Source organism: Vulpes vulpes, chromosome 3 (assembly GCF_048418805.1).
Source record: "Vulpes vulpes isolate BD-2025 chromosome 3, VulVul3, whole genome shotgun sequence".
Classification (NCBI taxonomy): domain Eukaryota; kingdom Metazoa; phylum Chordata; class Mammalia; order Carnivora; family Canidae; genus Vulpes; species Vulpes vulpes.
This window is the reverse complement of record NC_132782.1, coordinates 112,729,796-112,748,989: the sequence shown is the minus strand read 5'-3', so window position 1 is coordinate 112,748,989 and position 19,194 is coordinate 112,729,796. Positions and strand designations below refer to the sequence as shown.

General features: G+C 46.3%; 1 protein-coding gene across 1 annotated transcript; it reads left to right on the top strand.

Moving 5' to 3' along the window:
* The first annotated feature begins 6,049 nt into the window (after window positions 1-6,049).
* On the top strand, window positions 6,050-7,096 carry OR2C1 (olfactory receptor family 2 subfamily C member 1). The gene has a single exon (XM_025984981.2). It carries the CDS (start codon window positions 6,158-6,160, stop codon window positions 7,094-7,096), a length of 939 nt encoding a protein of 312 aa, XP_025840766.1. The 5' UTR covers window positions 6,050-6,157.
* Window positions 7,097-19,194: the final 12,098 nt, after the last annotated feature.

Sequence of the window (19,194 nt, the reverse complement as noted above, 5' to 3'; positions counted from 1 at the left end):
TCCCAGAGTCCCTAGATGGAGTCTCACGTTGGATTCCCTTCAAGAAGCCTGCTTCTCCCTCTGTGTCTCTGCCTCTCTCTGTGTCTCTCCAGAATAAATACATAAAATCTAAAAATATACATACATAATAAAAAGTACAACATAAATGAAACACCTGAAAAAAGAGAGGTTAAAACGTAAATATAATGAAGTCTACAGCAAATACCATGGATGTCAATTTAAAACATTTACCTGTATAAGATACATGATGTTTTACAAGGGTACAATTAGACCCACTCACTTAAACATGTCAACCACAGGAGACACACTAGGTGTCTATGGGTGTGGAGCAGAATGAGAGGGGGGATGGGGAATAAACTGGAAAAGTAAATAAAATAAGATTCAATTAAATCAAAACGAGAAATATTACAGAGTCCAAAGACAGCTTGGGTAGTGTTCCACAGACGTGCCATCATTTACTGAATTCCCCATTTGTGTTCATTGAGAGTCTTTGATTTTTCTACCATATCCTAGCTCTTTGCCTTGGACGAGTTATGTAATGACTCCGAGCCTTAGTTTCATGTACAGCAGGAATAATACCTACCTGATGAGGTCATCGTGATGTTTGTAAACTGCTGGGCACAGCGTCCGGCACAAGCCAGCAAGGAGAGCTAATGACTATGAGACATATACAGAGACAGACCTACAGGGAGGGGAGCCCCAGTCAACAGGGCCCATGCCGATATTGCTTCTGGTCGGACCCCACCACCACCTGGCACACGATGTCCCCTCAGTAACAAGTCCTTTGAATGACAAGGTTTGTAACTCAGCAGTTTTTTTTTGGGGGGGGGGGGTAATTTATCTCCATAACATATAATTGCCTGATGACATTGCCAGTCGCCTTTTATGTAGTTATTTGTAGCATTTGTAAGTGATTGCTCTTCACACAGCATGGTGTCAGTGTCTAAGGCTCACGCATTCCTGGTTTATGTTACAGCCAGAGTTAGTGGGAATTCCTTCTCCTCCTTCCCTCCCGCAAAACTCTCAAGGATGACATCTCCCAGATGATGAGTCAAAAATATTCACTGCTTCTGCACAGGGTGGCTGATTTATGCCCAGTGAGGAAACAAACACTGGGCTGACTGCTGTTTAACACTAAGCATGTCATATAACCACTTCATGCTCAATTTACCCAACTACATAGTGAGGATAAGACCACTGCTCCAACTGCCATAGAAAGCGTTTTAAAGATTTTCTTTTTAAGCAATCTCTACACCCAAAGTGGGACTCTTGAACGCACAACCCTGAGATCAGGAGTCCTATGCTCCAACTGAGCCAGCCGGGTGCCCCAGAAAGCATTTAAGAATTGAGTTAGATCATACGAATGTACCTTGAGCAGGATAAAAATATGTATCACTGGTAATTAGTTAAGGAATGTGGTTATTCTTACTACTATTCAATTAGTAGTGTGTCTTTGGGGCGGGACTGAGGTGAAAGATGGAGTGGGTTCTTCGGGGACAGCCTTTTCCCCATGTGGTGGCCACACAAATGCTTTGTGCCAATTATCTATGGGGAACCAGTGTGACCCCTTGGGCTCTGTAGAATGAGCCAGAGCCAGTCGGGCTTCCAGGAGGCAGATCCAGTGCTCCTCAGATGGCCAGCGCCAGCCCCAGAGATAAAAGCCTGTGCTCCCAACTAGTGGGTTGAGGAGACACTGCACAGTTCAGTCTCCTCACTAATTCCTCTCTCTCTCCTTCGTGGTCCACCAGGGATGGTGTGATGGATTCAGCAGCTTCCTGAAGCCAAAGGTATATTTCCCTGAACAATCTGAACACTTTCATTAATAGAGACTTGAGGTATATGAGAGGCAAAGGGGGAACAAACATGGGGAAAGGAGAGAGAAAAGAGAGTGTGAAATGTATGGCTTTTTAGAGGTGATTTTGCAATCTTCCCGCAGAAGGGTTGGAGGTGACATGGCCTTAGAGCCCCAAGCCCATCTGTGACCTTCTCCATCAGCTGTGAGAAGAGACAGGAAGCAAATCTATTTGAACCATGAAGAGAAATTGTAAAGCTACAAATGACGGACTCTTTAACAAAGTCATTTGTGTGATGATCCAGGAGAGGAGCTGGGAAGGTCTTAGTCTGATGAGAATAGAGAAACAAAATTCTTTAGCATGCACTCCAGTCCTAGGAACAGTGTCCTCAACAGAAGGAGGTCTGGGAAGACTTGGGTATAGCCCTCAGGCACACAAATTTCTAGGCACACCTTCCTCTCAGTTACCCGGGTTTTATCGTGCTGAAATCTCAAAATGTGCAGTCATAATTTCTCTTGCTTTTAACTTAAACCCATTTTGCTTTTCACAAATAAAGAGAGCACCTGCTGTGCATGGACACATCTTTAAAATGCCCTCAGTAGTCAGGCTCCCAGCATGGAGCCTGCTTCTCCTTCTGCCTGTGTCTCTGCCTCTCTCTCTCTCTCTCTCTCTGTATGTGTGTCTATCATAAATAAATAAATAAATAAATAAATAAATAAATAAATAAATAAATAAATATATATTAAAAAAAAAATAAAATCCCCTCAGGATTGTGAAGACCTTAACTGGAAGAGAAGAGAAAACAAAACCACGCCTGCTTTAATCACTTGTTAAAAGAAGGAATGTATGGCCATTCTCCATGGGAACTATTTCATCCTGCTCCCTCCTCTGTAAAAATCAGCACATGCTCCATGTCTCTTAAGCCATCAGGAAAATGAGGTAAGACTTTCCACTAGGAAACTGCCTGGGCACTGCATGGCAGAGAGCGGCCCTCCTGGCCCTCATGTCAAACACTCTGCTTTCCCTTGGTGACACCCATGGCAAACTGCTGTCAGCTTGCAGAGAGATGTAGCCTGGAGAGCTACTCCTGGAATACCATGCTACCCAGCCATTTCCATTCTGAGTTTGTGGTGTTCAGTTTGTATACCTATGTGATATGCCACCATACATTTAGCCCTTGATGAGATCCTATGCTCATTACAACTGCTGCCACTTGAGCCACACTCAGGTCCATGCAGCCAGGATTTTTGTTCTAATAGTAGCATCAGAAACAAATTTTAAGGGAGTGTGATTGTCTTCCCTGACTTTAACTTCAAAAGTTAAAGTCCCCTCCAGACAGCATTTATTCCCTTAATTTCTCTTTATAAGTTTATCTTAAATGTTTTAAAAAGATTTTATTTATTTATGAAACACAGAGAGAGAGGCAGAGACACAGGCAGAGGGAGAAGCAGACTCTGTACAAGGAGCCCGATGTAGGATTCAATCCTGGAATCACCTCCTGAGCCAATGCCAAACGCTCAAATGCTGAGCCACCCAGGCGTTTCTTAAATTTAAGTATTTTTTTCTTAACTGTGATGCCTCTTTGGTGTAACTATTTCCGAAACTTTAGTTTGAACTATGTTACCGTTTGGTTTACTGGTCCTATTTTACCTCTTTTAAGATTAAAACTCGTTTATCTCTAAATCTCGAATTCTGAGCTTTGGGGATAAAATTCCTGTTCACCTGATCAAATACCTTACACTTTCCGACTGGAGAGATTTTGTCCGTATTTCACCTCAGACTCTTTCATCTACACAGTTTGTGTTGTGGTTCTCGTCTGCCATACTGCCTCAATCTTACTCTCCACCGAAAACCCCATTTCCCATTCTGACCATGAGCTCAAGAAAGATTAACTTGGAACTTCCGTGCAGAGTCCGGCACAAACTGAGCTCTCTAGTATATCACTGCCAACCATCTCCCAGATAAATGAAATATTTAAAACATATCTCAAAACTTCTCTACCAGGATTGGGAATTTAGAATTGGGCTTGTTTCCTTGCTTTTGATGATTCCCTTCCCCTTTAATTTCCTCAGGCTATTATTAAAGCAAAGCTTGGATGCTGAGAACTGGGAGCTCAGGGGCAATTTTGATGATAGGAGGCAGCCCAGCCCAAGTCCAGCTGTGACACCTAATCCACGAGTAGTCAGTTCACAGTTGCGAAATTGAGAGGAGAAGCAGGCAGAAAACTGGGTGAAGGTGGACAATTACAATATTCGGGATTCTTATTGGGACACAAGTCGTGGCTGCTTTTCTCAATATCCTGAACATTCAAACCAAATTCACAGCCAGGCCAAGATGGAAACCATCTACCCATCATCATATGAGCCATTCCCGAAACTCATTCTGTAACCAAACAGCCCCTACCTCGGCATGCCCCTGGAAAAATTGCCCCATAAGTGGCGTGCCCTTTGCATTCCATATTCTCTCTAGGTTCCTCTTAAAATGCAAGTAGTGCTGCATCAATTTAACATTCCCAAATTATGGGAGAAGTAAGAACCAAGGGAAGAGACCCTTTGAGGGAGGAAAACACCCTGAAGAGCAGCTGAGTTGCTGAATATAACCCTGAGGCTACAGTCCTGCTGCCTTGGGGAGTTTGTCAAGCTCAGGCCAAGAATCTGGCTGTTCTGGCATTTCCTTCTGAACCGTCTGGTGACCAAAGTTGATAGCTTCCCACTCTGGGTACCGCTTTTCCTTTTCTGTTTTGGTTGGTTTGTTCCTGGGTAAAACCCATTCCATATGCATAGAGCACCGTCTGAAAGACATTCTGGCATCCCTAACCTGCCACAAAGCATCAAGAACCCAATTACCAGACAGTTAATGGAAGAATATGGGTGGTGTGATCCTGGACTCCCAGGATCAAGTCCCACATCAGGCTCCCTCCATGGAGCCTGCTTCTCTCTCTGCCTATGTCTCTGACTTCTCTGTGTCTCTCATGAATAAATAAAACAAACAAAAAAAAGGAGGGTGATGGGCAGTGTCTGCCTGTTTCTTCCTCCTACATGGATACAAGAGGAAAAACACTTCTACTACTGGAGGTATGAGATGGATTTCAGAAAAACCTTCTGAACTGAAATGGTCTCACTATCAGATGGTAGCTCAGTTCCTCAGCTCCATTAAGTTTTAAATGAAAAGGATAAAGCTAATTCCACTTGAGGTATAAGGTAGAGGTTGAAGGAAGGTTGAAACATCCTGTGAAATCCTTATCATCCCTGACCTGGATTGATAGAAGGATGCTATTGGCCCTAATCAACAAGATCTAATATTTGTGAGATGTTAGAATTACTCTACAGTTTATACTGGGGATGGTGGTCGTATAACTCAAAGCATCAAGGATCCCTCTGAAATCATCCAGTCTTTTACTAATAATCGGTACCCATTAAGCATTTTAACCCCCTTTGGATAACTGCTATTTATTTCTTTAGCCTGTTCCAACTAAACTTAATAGGTTTATGTGAAGTTTTATTTATCCTTATTTTACCTCGTCTTATTTTTTTTTACCTCGTCTTAACTTACATGTTTGTATCTTCTGTAGTTGATAAGTATATATTCTCCTTTCACTTTTTGCCATAATTTAATTGACTCATCATATTCTTCCATAATTCCATCTTTGTAGGTCACTAGTTTTCACCTGGGAGGGGAGGGATTTGGCAGAGATGGGGAAATGTTTATCAGAAACTTCTGGAGAGCTTTTCCAAATATAGTGGGTCTACTTCCACCCATGAACATATCAAAACTTTGGCTTGGTAAATGTGTACTTTAAGACTTTCTACATGTAATTCCAATGGTCAACTCCCTCTACCCTGTCGTAACCACTTTGCTGAACTGAAGATCCCTAATCCTTTTGTTCTTCATAAGGCACTTCTTTCATTGCAGCAACAGTTCACAGTTCACACTGGAAGGGGTCAAGTTTCTTTTTTTTTTTTTTTAAAGATTTTTTTTAAAATTTATTCATGAGAGAGAGAGAGAGAGAGAGAGAGAGAGGCAGAGACACAGGCAAGGGGAGAAGCAGGCTCCAAGCACCGGGAGCCCGACGTGGGACTCGATCCCGGGTCTCCAGGATCGCGCCCTGGGCCAAAGACAGGCGCCAAACCGCTGCGCCACCCAGGGATCCCCAGGGGTCAAGTTTCCACTCATGTGAGACAGTGGTCGGGGATTGCAGTCAATATTTGTAGTCACAAACATTAAATTGGTACCTAAATATGATGCCCAGAAAACTATCAGACCCTCTCTGATGCAGAGCAGCCTTATCTAATACCTTCTTCTTACTTGCTTTTTCTCAGCGGTTTTCCCTGGACAGATTCTTCAAGTGAAAGAGCACAGTCAGAATGCCAGAGGCCAACGACAGCTTCCTGGAGGGCTTCATTCTGATGGGTATATCTGACCATCCCCAGCTGGAGATAATCTTTTTCATGGTCATTCTCTTCTCTTACTTACTGACTCTGCTTGGGAACGCAACCATTATCCTGCTTTCCTGGCTGGATGCCCGGCTCCATACTCCCATGTACTTCTTCCTCAGCAACCTCTCCACCCTGGACCTTGCTTTTACTACTAGCTCAGTCCCCCAAATGCTGATCAACTTATGGGGACCAGATAAGACCATAAGCTATGGTGGCTGTGTGACCCAGCTCTATGTTTTCCTCTGGCTAGGGGCCACTGAGTGTATCCTGCTTGTGGTGATGGCGTTTGACCGCTATGTGGCAGTTTGCCGGCCCCTGCACTACACCACCATCATGAACCCTCGGCTCTGCTGGCTGCTGGCTGCCATTGCATGGCTGGGTGGCTTGAGCAACTCTGTGATCCAGTCAACGTTCACTCTGCAGCTCCCCTTATGTGGGCACCGGAGGGTGGACAACTTCCTGTGTGAGGTACCTGCCATGATCAAACTGGCCTGTGGAGACACGAGTCTCAATGAGGTTGTGCTCAATGGTGTCTGCACCTTCTTCACTGCTGTCCCACTAAGTGTCATCCTGATCTCCTACTGCTACATAGCTCAGGCAGTGCTGAAGATCCACTCAGTCGAAGGACAGAGAAAGGCCTTTAATACGTGCCTCTCACATCTGGTGGTGGTGTTGCTCTTCTATGGCTCAGCTATCTATGGGTATCTCCTTCCAGCTAAGACCAGCAACCAGGACCAGGGAAAATTCATTTCCCTCTTCTACTCTGTGGTCACACCAACGGTGAACCCTCTCATCTACACTCTGAGAAATAGGGAGGTAAAGGGAGCACTAAGGAGGCTGCTGGGAAAGGGAAGATCACTTGGCTGAGAGAAGGGAAACTCCATCATCACTTATATTCTCATCTACTTTTACTCATTCTCACTCTGGCCAAATGAACATGAGGAGTACCAACCCTCATAAACCCAAGACATGTTCCCAACAACCCTAACTTTTAAGACATGGCTAGTGTTATTTCTTTCTTTCTTTTTTTTTTTTTTTAATTCATTCAGAGAGAGCGAGAGAGAGGCAGAGACACAGGCAGAGGGAGAAGCAGGCTCCATGCAGGACGCCCGATGTGGGTCTTGATCCTGGGACTCCCGGATCACAACCCGGGCTGCAGACGGTGCTAAACCGCTGCACCACCAGGGCTACCCGTTATTTCTAATATCCTATGCTATTTACAAAAAATCCCGTGGGCTACAGATAAGAGTGTATCTGATCAACGGTCAGAGGCTGTTGACTTAGTACAAACCTAATTCAACGCACCGTTTGTCGTCCACGTTATTTATTTAGTGTAATAAGTATTACATGTCTTCGTATTTCTAGAGAATTCTGTACTTTAAAAAGCAGTTCTTGTGGATCCCTGCGTGGCGCAGCGGTTTGGCGCCTGCCTTTGGCCCAGGGTGTGATCCTGAAGACCCAGGATCGAATCCTGCGTTGGGCTCCCTGTGCGGACCCTGCTTCTCCCTCTGCCTGTGTCTCTGCCTCTCTCTCTCTATCGTGATTAAATAGATAAAATATTTAAAAAATAATTACAAAAAAGATAAAATAAAAAGCAGTTCCGTGTGCAATAACTTTATATAGTGATGCTATTATTCCAGAAAATCAAACCAGGTATGATTAATCCCCAATGAAAATCACACAATTCATCTCTGTACCCTTTCCATTCCCTTTCTCCATCTCAGTCTCTTCTCAGTATTTCAGCCTGTCTACCCATACTTCCTATCCTCTATCATCTTGTTTACCCTGTCCTTTATGTCTACATGCCACTTCCTGCTTCATCCACTATTTAACGAGAAAAAAGAATTTTATTTTCCTTTCAATCAAAACTATTTATTTAACTTACCTCCTCCAAAGTCCCACCCATGAAATTTGTTACCAGCATTTGAATATATTATTAGTATGATTACTGAATTATGGGATGCTCTGAGATTCCTTAAGCAAGTTTAAGAGCATATAAGCTATCCATAAAGGATGTCCCCTGCCTCCAGATCTATTTTCTCAGGCTTAACATTCCTGGAAGTAAGCCAGCACACCATGAGTCACTTTGAGGAACTCCGGTATTGGAATCAGAACGCCCATATGCGATACAGCATGTTACTAGACTTGCCATGGGAATGAATACACACCTACTACCAGAGCCATGACCTATTTTCTCAGTTTTCCACTCAGTAATATTTCAAGTGTGTTTCCAGGACTACCCAAGTACTGGCATTATCTTGGTGCATTTATCAAAGTCCATGGACTTGCTGGTTCAGAATTTTTATTGGTCAGCACACTTAGAGTAGATGAAGTTCTCAGACAGCAGGATTGCAAAGACTAATAAGCTCCTAAGTTAATATATGAAACCAGAACAAGGGCAGCCCTGGTGGCTCAGCGGTTTAGCACCGCCTTCATTCCAGGGCATGGTCCTGGAGACCTGGGTGGAGTCCCACATCAGGCTCCCTGCATGGAGCCTGCTTCTCCCTCTGCCTGTGTCTCTGCCTGTCTGTCTGTCTCTCATGAATAAATTAATAAAAACTTTTTAAAATATACAAATAAATAAAACGAGAACGACACTGGATTCATTGATGAGAAATATAACTACCAAGGAGACTGACCAGTCATATCATCTCGCCAAACCAGTTACATTAATAAATAACTGGGGAGGAAATAAGAGGAAAATAGGGAATCTTTAAACACTTTGCAGTAATGAAGATCTCCCTATTGAAACACAGAATACTTTAAATCTAACTTGGCATTAGGGGCACAGTAAAACATACTGGACTTCTTCTACAATCACTCTCTGCTCACTCCCGTACACACTCTCTCTCTTCCCTAACCATGTAGCTGTCCATGTAGCTGTCTGGTTACACTGGTCTCTGACTAGGGAGACAGCAGAGAACTTAGACAATTTATGGCACGAGGAGCTAAGAGGCATTCTGAGTACTCTGGAAGAAAATGGGATATGGTAACTAGTGGATCTGAGCTCTTCAGCCCTCCTTTTCATTACTTGTAAAGTGAACAGAATACCAGGCAGGAACACTGTAAAATCACATAGGTTATGTGTGGGGGAGTGCTTTGTGGAAACTATTCCCGTGTTATATATAACCAAGATGAAAGGGATCTCTGGGTGGCTCCAAGGTTTAGCGCCTGCCTCCACCAAGGGCATGATCCTGGAGTCCTGGGATCGAGTTCCCGGATAGAGTCCCCCATAGAGCTCCCTGCATGGAGTCGGCTTCTCCATCTGACTGTGTCTCTGCCTCTCTCTCTGCGTCTCTCATGAATAAATAACCAAAATTTTTAAAAATAATAATAATCAAAGTGGAGGCTTTTGGAGGGAGGTTAATTAGTCTATTTCACTTCCCACCTCCCTCTATTTATACCCTGATCCAGTATACTCCTTCACTGGGCAACCAGTGTCTTCATAAATGATGGATGAATGAACAATCCAGGATAAGGGCAGAGAGACCACGGAGAAGTCTCCACTTTTACGCCCCTCAAATTCCACATCCCAATCTATCAGCTCCCTCTTCAAAATATATTCAGAATATCCCAAATCAACGATGAGACAGACACATAAAATTAGAAAAGTATTTCAATGTCCACCAAAATGGAAATGATTGATTGGATATATTGTGGTACATGACTACACAAAACAACCTCAGGTTAAAAGGTGTGGTCGTAATATTGAAATAGAAAAACTTCAAGAGGGCAGCCCGGGTGGCTCAGCGGTTTAGCGCTGCCTTCAGCCCAGGGCGTGGTCCTGGAGACCCCGGAGAGAGTCCCACGTTGGGCTCCCTGCGTGGGGCCTGCTTCTCCCTCTGCCTGTGTCTCTGCCTCTCTCTGTCTCCCTATCTCTCAGGAATAAATAAAGAAAACCTTAAAAAAAAAAAAAGAAAGAAAGAAAGAAAACCTTCAAGATTTGGCAAAACTGCACAGGAAGGTACAGAAAGATATACAGACAAGTAACAGTTATTTTCTCTGGCAAGAGACTGTGGTTCGGAAATCAGGAATGGGGAGACTTTTTCACCTAAGAAGGGCTTGCAGTACTCACGAGTATTAAGAACGACACGAGGAAGAAAACGCCGGGTTGGAAAGCTTACTTTCGTCACGGTAGTCACGGAGAAAGTCTTCGTTTCCTCTTCTGGAGGATGAAAACGGCAATACTACTGACTTCACAGGACCGTGGTGAGGATTACGTAGAGTGAACGTGCCCCCACTGTGCTAGCACTGCGCCCGGACACCAACAACGCGTGAGGGCCTTGGACATCGTTCGCTGCGATGCCTGTACCTGAGGTGAAGGAAAACCCGCCGAAGCCAAGCAGCGGAAGCGCCGGCCAACAGAAGAGCAGTGAGCAACAGGGAGCGGACAAACGCCAAGGGCGCCGCCCGAGTTCCCCCCGCAGTCTGACTGGCTGAGGACAGGACGCCAGCGGCTACCACGCGCCGATTCCTCGGGAAGAATGGCGGTTGGTTAGTGGAAGGGCGGGAACCAGACGACCTTGACGCTCCTTAGCTCGCGCCTGCGTCCTCCGCTCAGCTCCTTGAGGCCTTTCTGCTGCGCATGCGCCGGGCTTTCCGAGCGTTCCGGCCTGCCGCGCAGCCGCTTCCGGTGCAGCGCGGTGGCTAAGATGGCGCGGCTGGTGAGTGGACTGTGTGAAGCTGACTTCTGTTGGGAAGGCCCCGAGCGCTGTGGCTCCTCCTTCTCCCCTGCAACTGTGGCCTCCCGTCCCGAACTCAAAGACCACGAGTGGCCGCAAGCCAGGCCTCGCCCCTCTGGGGAGCCAGAGGGAGTAGGTGGCCGGCGCACCACCCGGTCTCCCCTCGGGGCACCGGTCCAGCATTTCCCCCTGGAGGGACCGTGAAAGGCCCCAGCCTTCTGCCCTTGCGCCTTATATTTGCCGATAAAGAACTCGTCCGCTGAGGCCCCGTCGCCTCGGAAGAGCGCTCAGACTCACGCCTTACCCTCAGAGAGCTCCCAGCGGGTGGAAAAGACAAAACCGCCAGGACATCCCGATATTAGGTGGATTCGATCAGGCGCCTTGGGAGAGAGTTAGAGGCGGGGCCGGGGAGTTCTGAGCATTCGGAGGCTTCAAGAAGGCAGTGGTGGTGCTTGCCTTTGAGGACATGAAAGTTTCCTTCCTTTTCCGTCCCCTGGTTGGGGGGACGGAGACCTGCAGCCTCGTTGTCTTTGGTGAATCGGAGCATGACAGGAGTAGTGCAGGCCGGGAAACTTTAGTTGGCCAAGGCACTAAGGCTTGGAAGCTCAGGACCTGTTCGTTCCAGGACCTGGGACGATCCCCTGTTCTGGCAGGAGAATGCATAGGGGAGTGCGCTGGAGGTGTAGTTGGGCCTTGAATGCCGAGGACAGCCTTCTTAAGCTTGGAGATCTTGGCTATTTCAGTGGCAACAGGATGTCTCCAGGGTTTTGGAACAGACTAGTTCTACGATTGGACTTGGTACTTGAAAAGTCAAAGTCCAGACATGTTCTGTAGGAAGACCAGGTGGGCAGATGAAGACTCTTACACCAGGGTGGTCTAATGACATGTTCTCAACAGGGGTTCCCATCCAAGGACAATTTTGCCCCCCAAAATGATTTCCCTAACCAGGGAGTCAATTTTGTGGTCGCACCCCAGGAGTGCTCCTGACATCTAGTGGGTGGAGGCCAGGGATGCAGCTATGCCTCCTGTAATGCAAGAACATGTCCCCCATCACAATAAATACCTGTCTAGCCCAAGATGTGAGTAGTGCTGAGGTTCAGCAATCCTGTTACAATGTCTTTAGTGCAAATGGAGGGGAGACAAATGTCAGACGTACCTCAAACGGACCAGTTTTGTCTTATTTGTATTCTTCACAATGCCTCAGTACCTGACAGGCAATCAAGTCTGATTTCCCCGTTTTCCTTGCATTTTGTCATCCATTCATTAAATTAGCAAATAGTTATATGCACCGAACAGTATTGAAGGCGCTACGATTCCATCATGACCAAACCAATTCCTGCTCTCCAAGAGCCTTACATTCCTGCAGGGAAACGCCAGATGTTGATTCTTTAAATACACTCAATTGGTGACATTCGCCATGGAGAAATTCCTGTAAGATGAAGTTTCCCTCACTACCACACATCATTTCTTCTGGACCATCTAATTGCCAAGCACAGAGGTAGATCCTCTGCCAAGAGCATTTCTAATCCTTTTCTCATTCCTGGAGCTTAGGTATTGTCATCCTCACATGCAAAAAAGAGGCTCAGAGATGTGTAATTTGCCCCTAATCGGTTACTGTGGAGTGATACAGAGACTGGAAAGGAGATCCACCTGTGGTCAAAAGCAGTGCTATTTTCATTAAGTGACACTCGGTCATATGACAGCTGATTTGGACTGGGGAAGAAACTTGTACTTTTTCTCCTACACTTAGGAAAATTATGTAGACGTGAAGTCTCACATTCATCCCTTTCTCTTTCCAGAGCGCAGTTTTGATCAGAGAGATCTATCTGGAGGTGATTTTTTTTTTTTCTGGAGGTGATTCTTCAGAGTTGTAGGAACTGTTCAGCATGTGCTGGGGGTGAATACCTCCTTGTTGCTCACATTCTCTCAGGCGGCTGATAGCAGATCTGGCCTCTCAGGGGTTGGCCAGGTGGAGCTGTCCTGCCAGCTCTTCAGACCACAGTTAGCAGCAAGTGCTCGGCCTTACGAGGCCTTCAGTCACCTCTGGGAGCCCTGCTGTGGATGACAGCAGCCTAAGGTGTATCGAAGGAGAAGATCTGGAGCTGAAGCAATTCCTGACCATTCTGCACAGGGAGACCCAAGCTTGGGTGAGGACGTGTCCTCCAGAAAGCCCCAAGAAGGCAATAGCTTCTCTGAGGGATTTGGAGTGAGAACCTGGGAGACCAAGGTATGATGAGAAAGGGAGTATGTAAAGGGAAAGTGAGACCAGGTTGTGGAGGGCCTGGATGGGGATACAGGCAGCTAAAGTAGATGAAGAAACCTGAGTTTGCTGCTGCTTCTTAAGGGCTTGTTTATTTTCCTGATGGATGGAGGTGCTAGCTTTCCCACGAGGTCAGGCTGTCTCTCCCTGTGCAGGAAAGATGGTCAGCGGAGAGTGAGATGGCACCATCGAGGCACTGAGTTCTCAGGAGGTCCCTGTTCCCAAGGATGAAGGAAGGGTACTAGTTGTCCCCTGTAATTGAACCTACATGTCTGCTCTGCAGGTGTATTCCCCTGAACAAGCTCTGTGAGGAGAACCTTCTGCCTGTAAACATGCTTGCTCTGAGATGCAGGGATTGCTTTCCTCACTCAGCTGGGAGAACTTTGGCTGTGTCTTCGGTGTCTGGGTCACACCCATCCCCGAAACAGTCAAATATAACAGATTTTCTGCTCAGGAGAGGGGCAGAGTGAGACCCGCTGGGAGTGGAGAGCAGTGCTGCCAGGTGTCAGAGTTTCAGGGCTCTGCGTGGGGGCTGCCACAGACCCCCTGCCCTGCCCTGTGCAGACAGGACCCAGAATTCTCTCTGCTGTGGGGTCCCAACTCTTCTGTTCTGCCCAGCTACACATGCTGCACTCCTCATTTACATTTTCAGCTCTAGTTCTCCAGGACTGTCTATACTTATGCCTTTCCTCCCTGGGCCCACAGGATGATATCACTGCAGGAGGAGAGGTGTCAGGAAAGGGGTTCTTTCCAGGGGATGGTGTGTGTGCTCTAAGAAGAGCCAGCAACTCTGCAGTACTGTGAGGACTTGCAAAGCTTCTGTGGAGCCCACAAAGCTCCTGCTCGGGGATTTTCCCAGAAGCGGCAGAACTGACATTCAGACCACAAGGCCTTCAAAGGGGACCCAGCTATTTTAAGAAAATGGTGAAATACAGAATCTCAGGCTGAAGCTGGGAGGCGGGAATTATCTGGGAAGAGAGCTGTCAGTGTCTGGGATGTTGCAGATGTGACCTTGTAATTGTCATGACCTGAATTGGGAACAGAGAGCTAGGGAATCGGGGTACCGGTGTCAGGTTGCAACAGCTCAGTTCCACATGCGGGCTTCACAGTCCTCTCTGGTGCTCTCGAGTAGACTGGTTCCAGGACAGCTCTGAGCAGGGTCCCATATGAATCAGTCTGTGTCTTGGGGCATTTGTGGTGTCCACCTGTCACCCAGGGAAGAGAGCCTGACCTTACTTTAGACTGATAAGAACGTTCTCTGAGCAGGAATATGGTAGCTAGTTCGGCCTGGGCAGAGTGATCTGTCGGAAGACACTCCCCCCACGGTGGGGGGACATCTCTACTTAGAAGACCCCATGGACTTGTCAGATGGCTCTCAGTGGAAAAGCATGAAAATACAGGTGAAACAATACAGACCTCACCTTTCAGCAGAGGCTAGGAAGCCAAGGTGAGAGAGAGACTGGGGTGAATGCATCAGGTCCCATCATGTTTCGCCAACACCAGAAACCACATTGAGCCTAGATGCCCACATCCAGTACGTACTGTCTGCTTACTGCTTCTGTGTCCTGTATCTGATGATAAAGTCTTGACTCTAACCGCAATCCAACTAGGGCTTAGTAGACAATGCTTGTTGCTAAGCATGGATGCCCTCCAGTGGAGAATACCTCGATGGTAAGGGGGAGTGTGTGAGCATGCTTGGAACAAACGAGATCTCTCCTTTTGCCTTTTCCACTTGGAGGCCCTGAAAGGTACTTAGGTGCCACATCTAATATCTAATACCTACCTCTTACTCTGCTGCCAGGTGGGGGCTGTCCCCACACTCCAGATGGCTTCATGCTGTAGTCTGCTGTGCAGACAAGAGAAATCAGTACCAGAGCTCCCAACCCTTTCCTGTCAGCTGCCCCAAACAGTCTGCAGGAGACAGGTAGGAACTGGAGAACACATTCATTTACTCCCTCCTTCAGGAGACACTTGATTACATGGGAAGGGCTGAACCAAACCAGGCGGGTCATCTACACCTGAGATGAGATCTAAAGCTTTGGAGGTGTTACCTTTTATACACCTACTTCAGTCTCATTCTCCAGTGGCTAGTGATCAGGCCGTATGGGTCAGTGGGAGGTAGGCAGTAAGGTATCAGATGTAGTAAGTGGAGGAAGCACCTACTCCACATGGGGTTGGGGGAACATAGGGAAAGGCTGGATTAATCGTCACTTGGGAGAGAGGCCCTGCAGAGCTGTCACATCTTGGGGGTGTTGGAGCTGGTGATGCTGCCAGACTGGTGCTGGTACTTCAAGTGGTCTGATGAGCTGATTCTGCAAGATAGAGAGTGTCTGCTTCGTTGACAGCTTCATAACTGGCTACTAAAGAATCTGTTATGTTATGTGCAATCAAATACCTCCTGAAGGAGGGCAGCCCACATGGCTCCGGGGTTTAGCACCGCCTTGGGCCCAGGGCATGATCCTGGAGACCCAGGATCGAGTCCCATGTCGGGCTCCCTGCATGGAGCCTGCTTCTCCCTCTGCCTGTGTCTCTGCCTCTCTCTGTGTGTCTCTCAGGAATAAAAAAAAAAATACCTCCTGAAGGAGGGAGTAAATGAATGTGTTCTCCAGTTCCTACCTGTCTCCTCTAGACTGTTTGGGGCAGCTGACAGGCAGGGGCTAGGATCTCTGGTACTGATTTCTCTTGTCTGCACAGCTGACTGGAGCATGAAATGAGTGGAGGGGGCAGCCCCCTCCTTCGACAGGTTGGCAGGCAGCAGTTGCCCTCAACTCCCTGCCCACAATACCCTGGGAGTGGGAGGAGCCTTCTAGAGCAGCCTCATTGGCATCTGCATTCCTTGTTCTTTCCATTGACTTCCAGTGGTTCCGTTATTAACTAAAACTAGCTCTTGGAGGAGGCCTCCAAAGCCTTCCCTAATTGATCCATTCTGGGCTGTCTCTCTGTTCCCCACCATGATGTTCAGTGAAGCCCATCTGTTTGCCTTCCCCCAGGCTCTGGAAAGATACTCTTTTTAGCACTCTGTGTAGAGCAGAATGAAGCCTGGGATTCTGGGAACTGAGCTGAAGAGGCTGTCGTGAAGGCCGTGCTGGGGACAGTATGTGCAGGGAAATGTGGGGGGCCCAGGCAAGGCTCTACTGTAGGAAACACTGACATACATTCCTAGGACTTGGCTTTCTTCTCTTTCCTTCCCCAAATTAAATTTTTTGAGGGGGAGGAAGGGGCTATTGAAGTAGAATATTGTTCTTTGCTCTTATTAAATCCTCAAAAAGACTGAGGCAGAAATCAGTGGCATTTCTATACACTAACAATGAGACTGAAGAAAGAGAAATTAAGAAGTCAATCCCATTTACAATTGCACCCAAAAGCATAAGATACCTAGGAATAAACCTAACCAAAGAGGTAAAGGATCTATATCCAAAAAACTACAGAACACTTCTGAAAGAAATTGAGGAAGACACAAAGGGCTGGAAAAATATTCCATGCTCATGGTTTGGAAGAATTAATATTGCGAAACTGTCAATGCTACCCAGGACAATTTACACATTTAATGCAATCCCTGTCAAAATACCATGGACTTTCTTCAGAGAGTTGGAACAAATCATCTTAAGATTTGTGTGGAATCAGAAAAGACCCCAAATAGCCAGGGGAATATTAAAAAAGAAAACCACGACAGCCTGGGTGGTTCAGCAGTTTAGGTCGCCTTCAGCCCAGGGCCTGATCCTGGAGACCCAGGTACAGGCTCCCTGCATGGAGCCTGCTTCTCCCTCTGCCTGTCTCTCTTTCTTTCTCTCTCTCTCTCTCTCTCTCTCTCCTTTCTGTCTATTCTCATGAGTAAAAAAATAAAATTTTTTAAAGAAAAAGGTAAACCAGAGCTGCGAGCATCAGAATGCCAGATTTCAGGTTGTACTACAAAGCTGTGATCATCAACACAGTGTGGTACTGGGACAAAAACAGAAACATAGATCAATGGAACAAAATGGAGAATCCAGAAATGGGCGCCCAACTCTATGGTCAACTAATATTCGACAAAGGAGGAAAGACTATCCACTGGAAAAAGGACAGTGTCTTCAATAAACGGTGCTGGGAAAACTGGACAGCCACATGCAGAAGAATGAAACTAGACCATTCTCTTACACGATACACAAAGATAAACTCAAAATGGATGAAAGATCTAAATGTGAGACAAGAACCCATCAAAATCCTAGACGAGAACACAGGCAACACCCTTTTTGAACCTGGCCACAGCAACTTCTTGCAAAATACATCCATGAAGGCAAGGGAAATGAGCAAAAATGAATTATTGGGACTTAAGATAAAAAGCTTCTGCGCACCAAAAGAAAGAGTCAACAAAACTAAAAGACAACCTACAGAATGGGAGAAGATATTTGCATATGACGTATCAGATAAAGTGCTAGTTTCCAAGATCTATAAAAAAAAAAAAAAAACTTATTAAACTCAACAGCAAAGAAAGAAACAATCCAATCATGAAATGGGAAAAAGACATGAACAGAAATTTCACAGAGGAAGACATACACATGGCCAACACGCACAGAAATACAAACCAAAACCACAATGAGATACCACCTCACACCAATGAGAATGGTAAAAATTAACAAGACAGGAAACAACAAATGTTGAAGAGATGTGGAGAAAGGGGAACCCTCTTGCACTGTTTGGAATGTGAACTGGTATGGCCATTCTGGAAAACTGTGAGGAGGTTCCTCAAAGAGTTAAAAATAGAACTGCCCTACGCAATATTACTCAGCCATTAGAAACGGCAAATACCCACCATTTGCTTCAACATGGATGGACCTGGAGGGTATTATGCTGAGTGAAATAAGTCAATCGGAGAAGGACAAACATTATATGGTCTCATTCATTTGGGGAATATAAAAAGTAGTGAAAGGGAACAAAGGGGAAAGGAGAGAAAATGAGTGGGAAATAATCAGAGAGGGAGACAGGACATGAGAGACTCTTACTAACTCTGGGAAACAAGGGGTGGAAACAAGGCAGGTGGGTGGGGGGTTGGGGTGACTGATGGGCACTGAGGGGGGCACCTAAAGGGATGAGCACTGGGTGATATGCTATATGTTGGCAAATTGAACAAACAAACAAAAAAAAGACTGAGGCAGAGACCATGACACTTGCTCTCATCATACCTGGAAAAGGTACTGACACCTGGGGTGCACAGGCCAGGAACCAGAACAATGTGCCCACCTTTTACCAGGTTTTATCCACTGAATTTCAGAGAAGGAAATATCTAAGTCTCTTCAGAATCAGTGAGTTATAGATTGTTTCTTAGTACTCATCAACCCCCTTCCTTTCTCTTGGGTCTTCTTACACTTGTGGTGTCCCCTCTCAGCATGGGACAGCCACCGACCCCCAAAAAGCTGCTGCTTCTCTGCATATCCTACTGTGCTGAGGAACACTCTACCCTTGGATCCTTTCAAGACTTCTGTGCCCCTATGTGAGGATTAAAAAAAATTTTTTTTTTTAATTCATTTCGGAGTGAGCTCAAGGGAACAAGTGGTGGGAGAGGCAGAGTGAGAGGGAGAAGCAGACTCCTGGCTGAGCAGGGAGCCCGTTGCAGGGCTCGATCCCAGGACCCCGGGGTGATAACCTGAGTTGAAGTCAGTCAACTGACTGAGCCACTGAGGCGCCCTGAGGATAAAGTTACTAACAGAGAAAATTAGCACCAAAGGGTAAGAGAGTGGAGGGGGAAGGAAACACCTTTATTTTCATTACAAAGAGTAATGCATATAAACCTGTAGAAACCATTAAATGTAACTGACAAGGAAGCAGGAACCTGGGTGGGGGTGATGTAGATGAGAAATCTTAGAAAGAGGAACCCAGATACCATGCTTGCTCTGAGAGTAAGTCACTTAGAGTAGCCGTCCTCTGTGGCTTAACCCATCCTTCCTGCTTTCCTCTTCTGTGAGTGGCTGGGATACAAAGCAGGACCTCTTCTGAGGTAGAAGGACCTAGGGCAGGTGCTAGTTGTCTGTATTGGCTTAGGATACTTC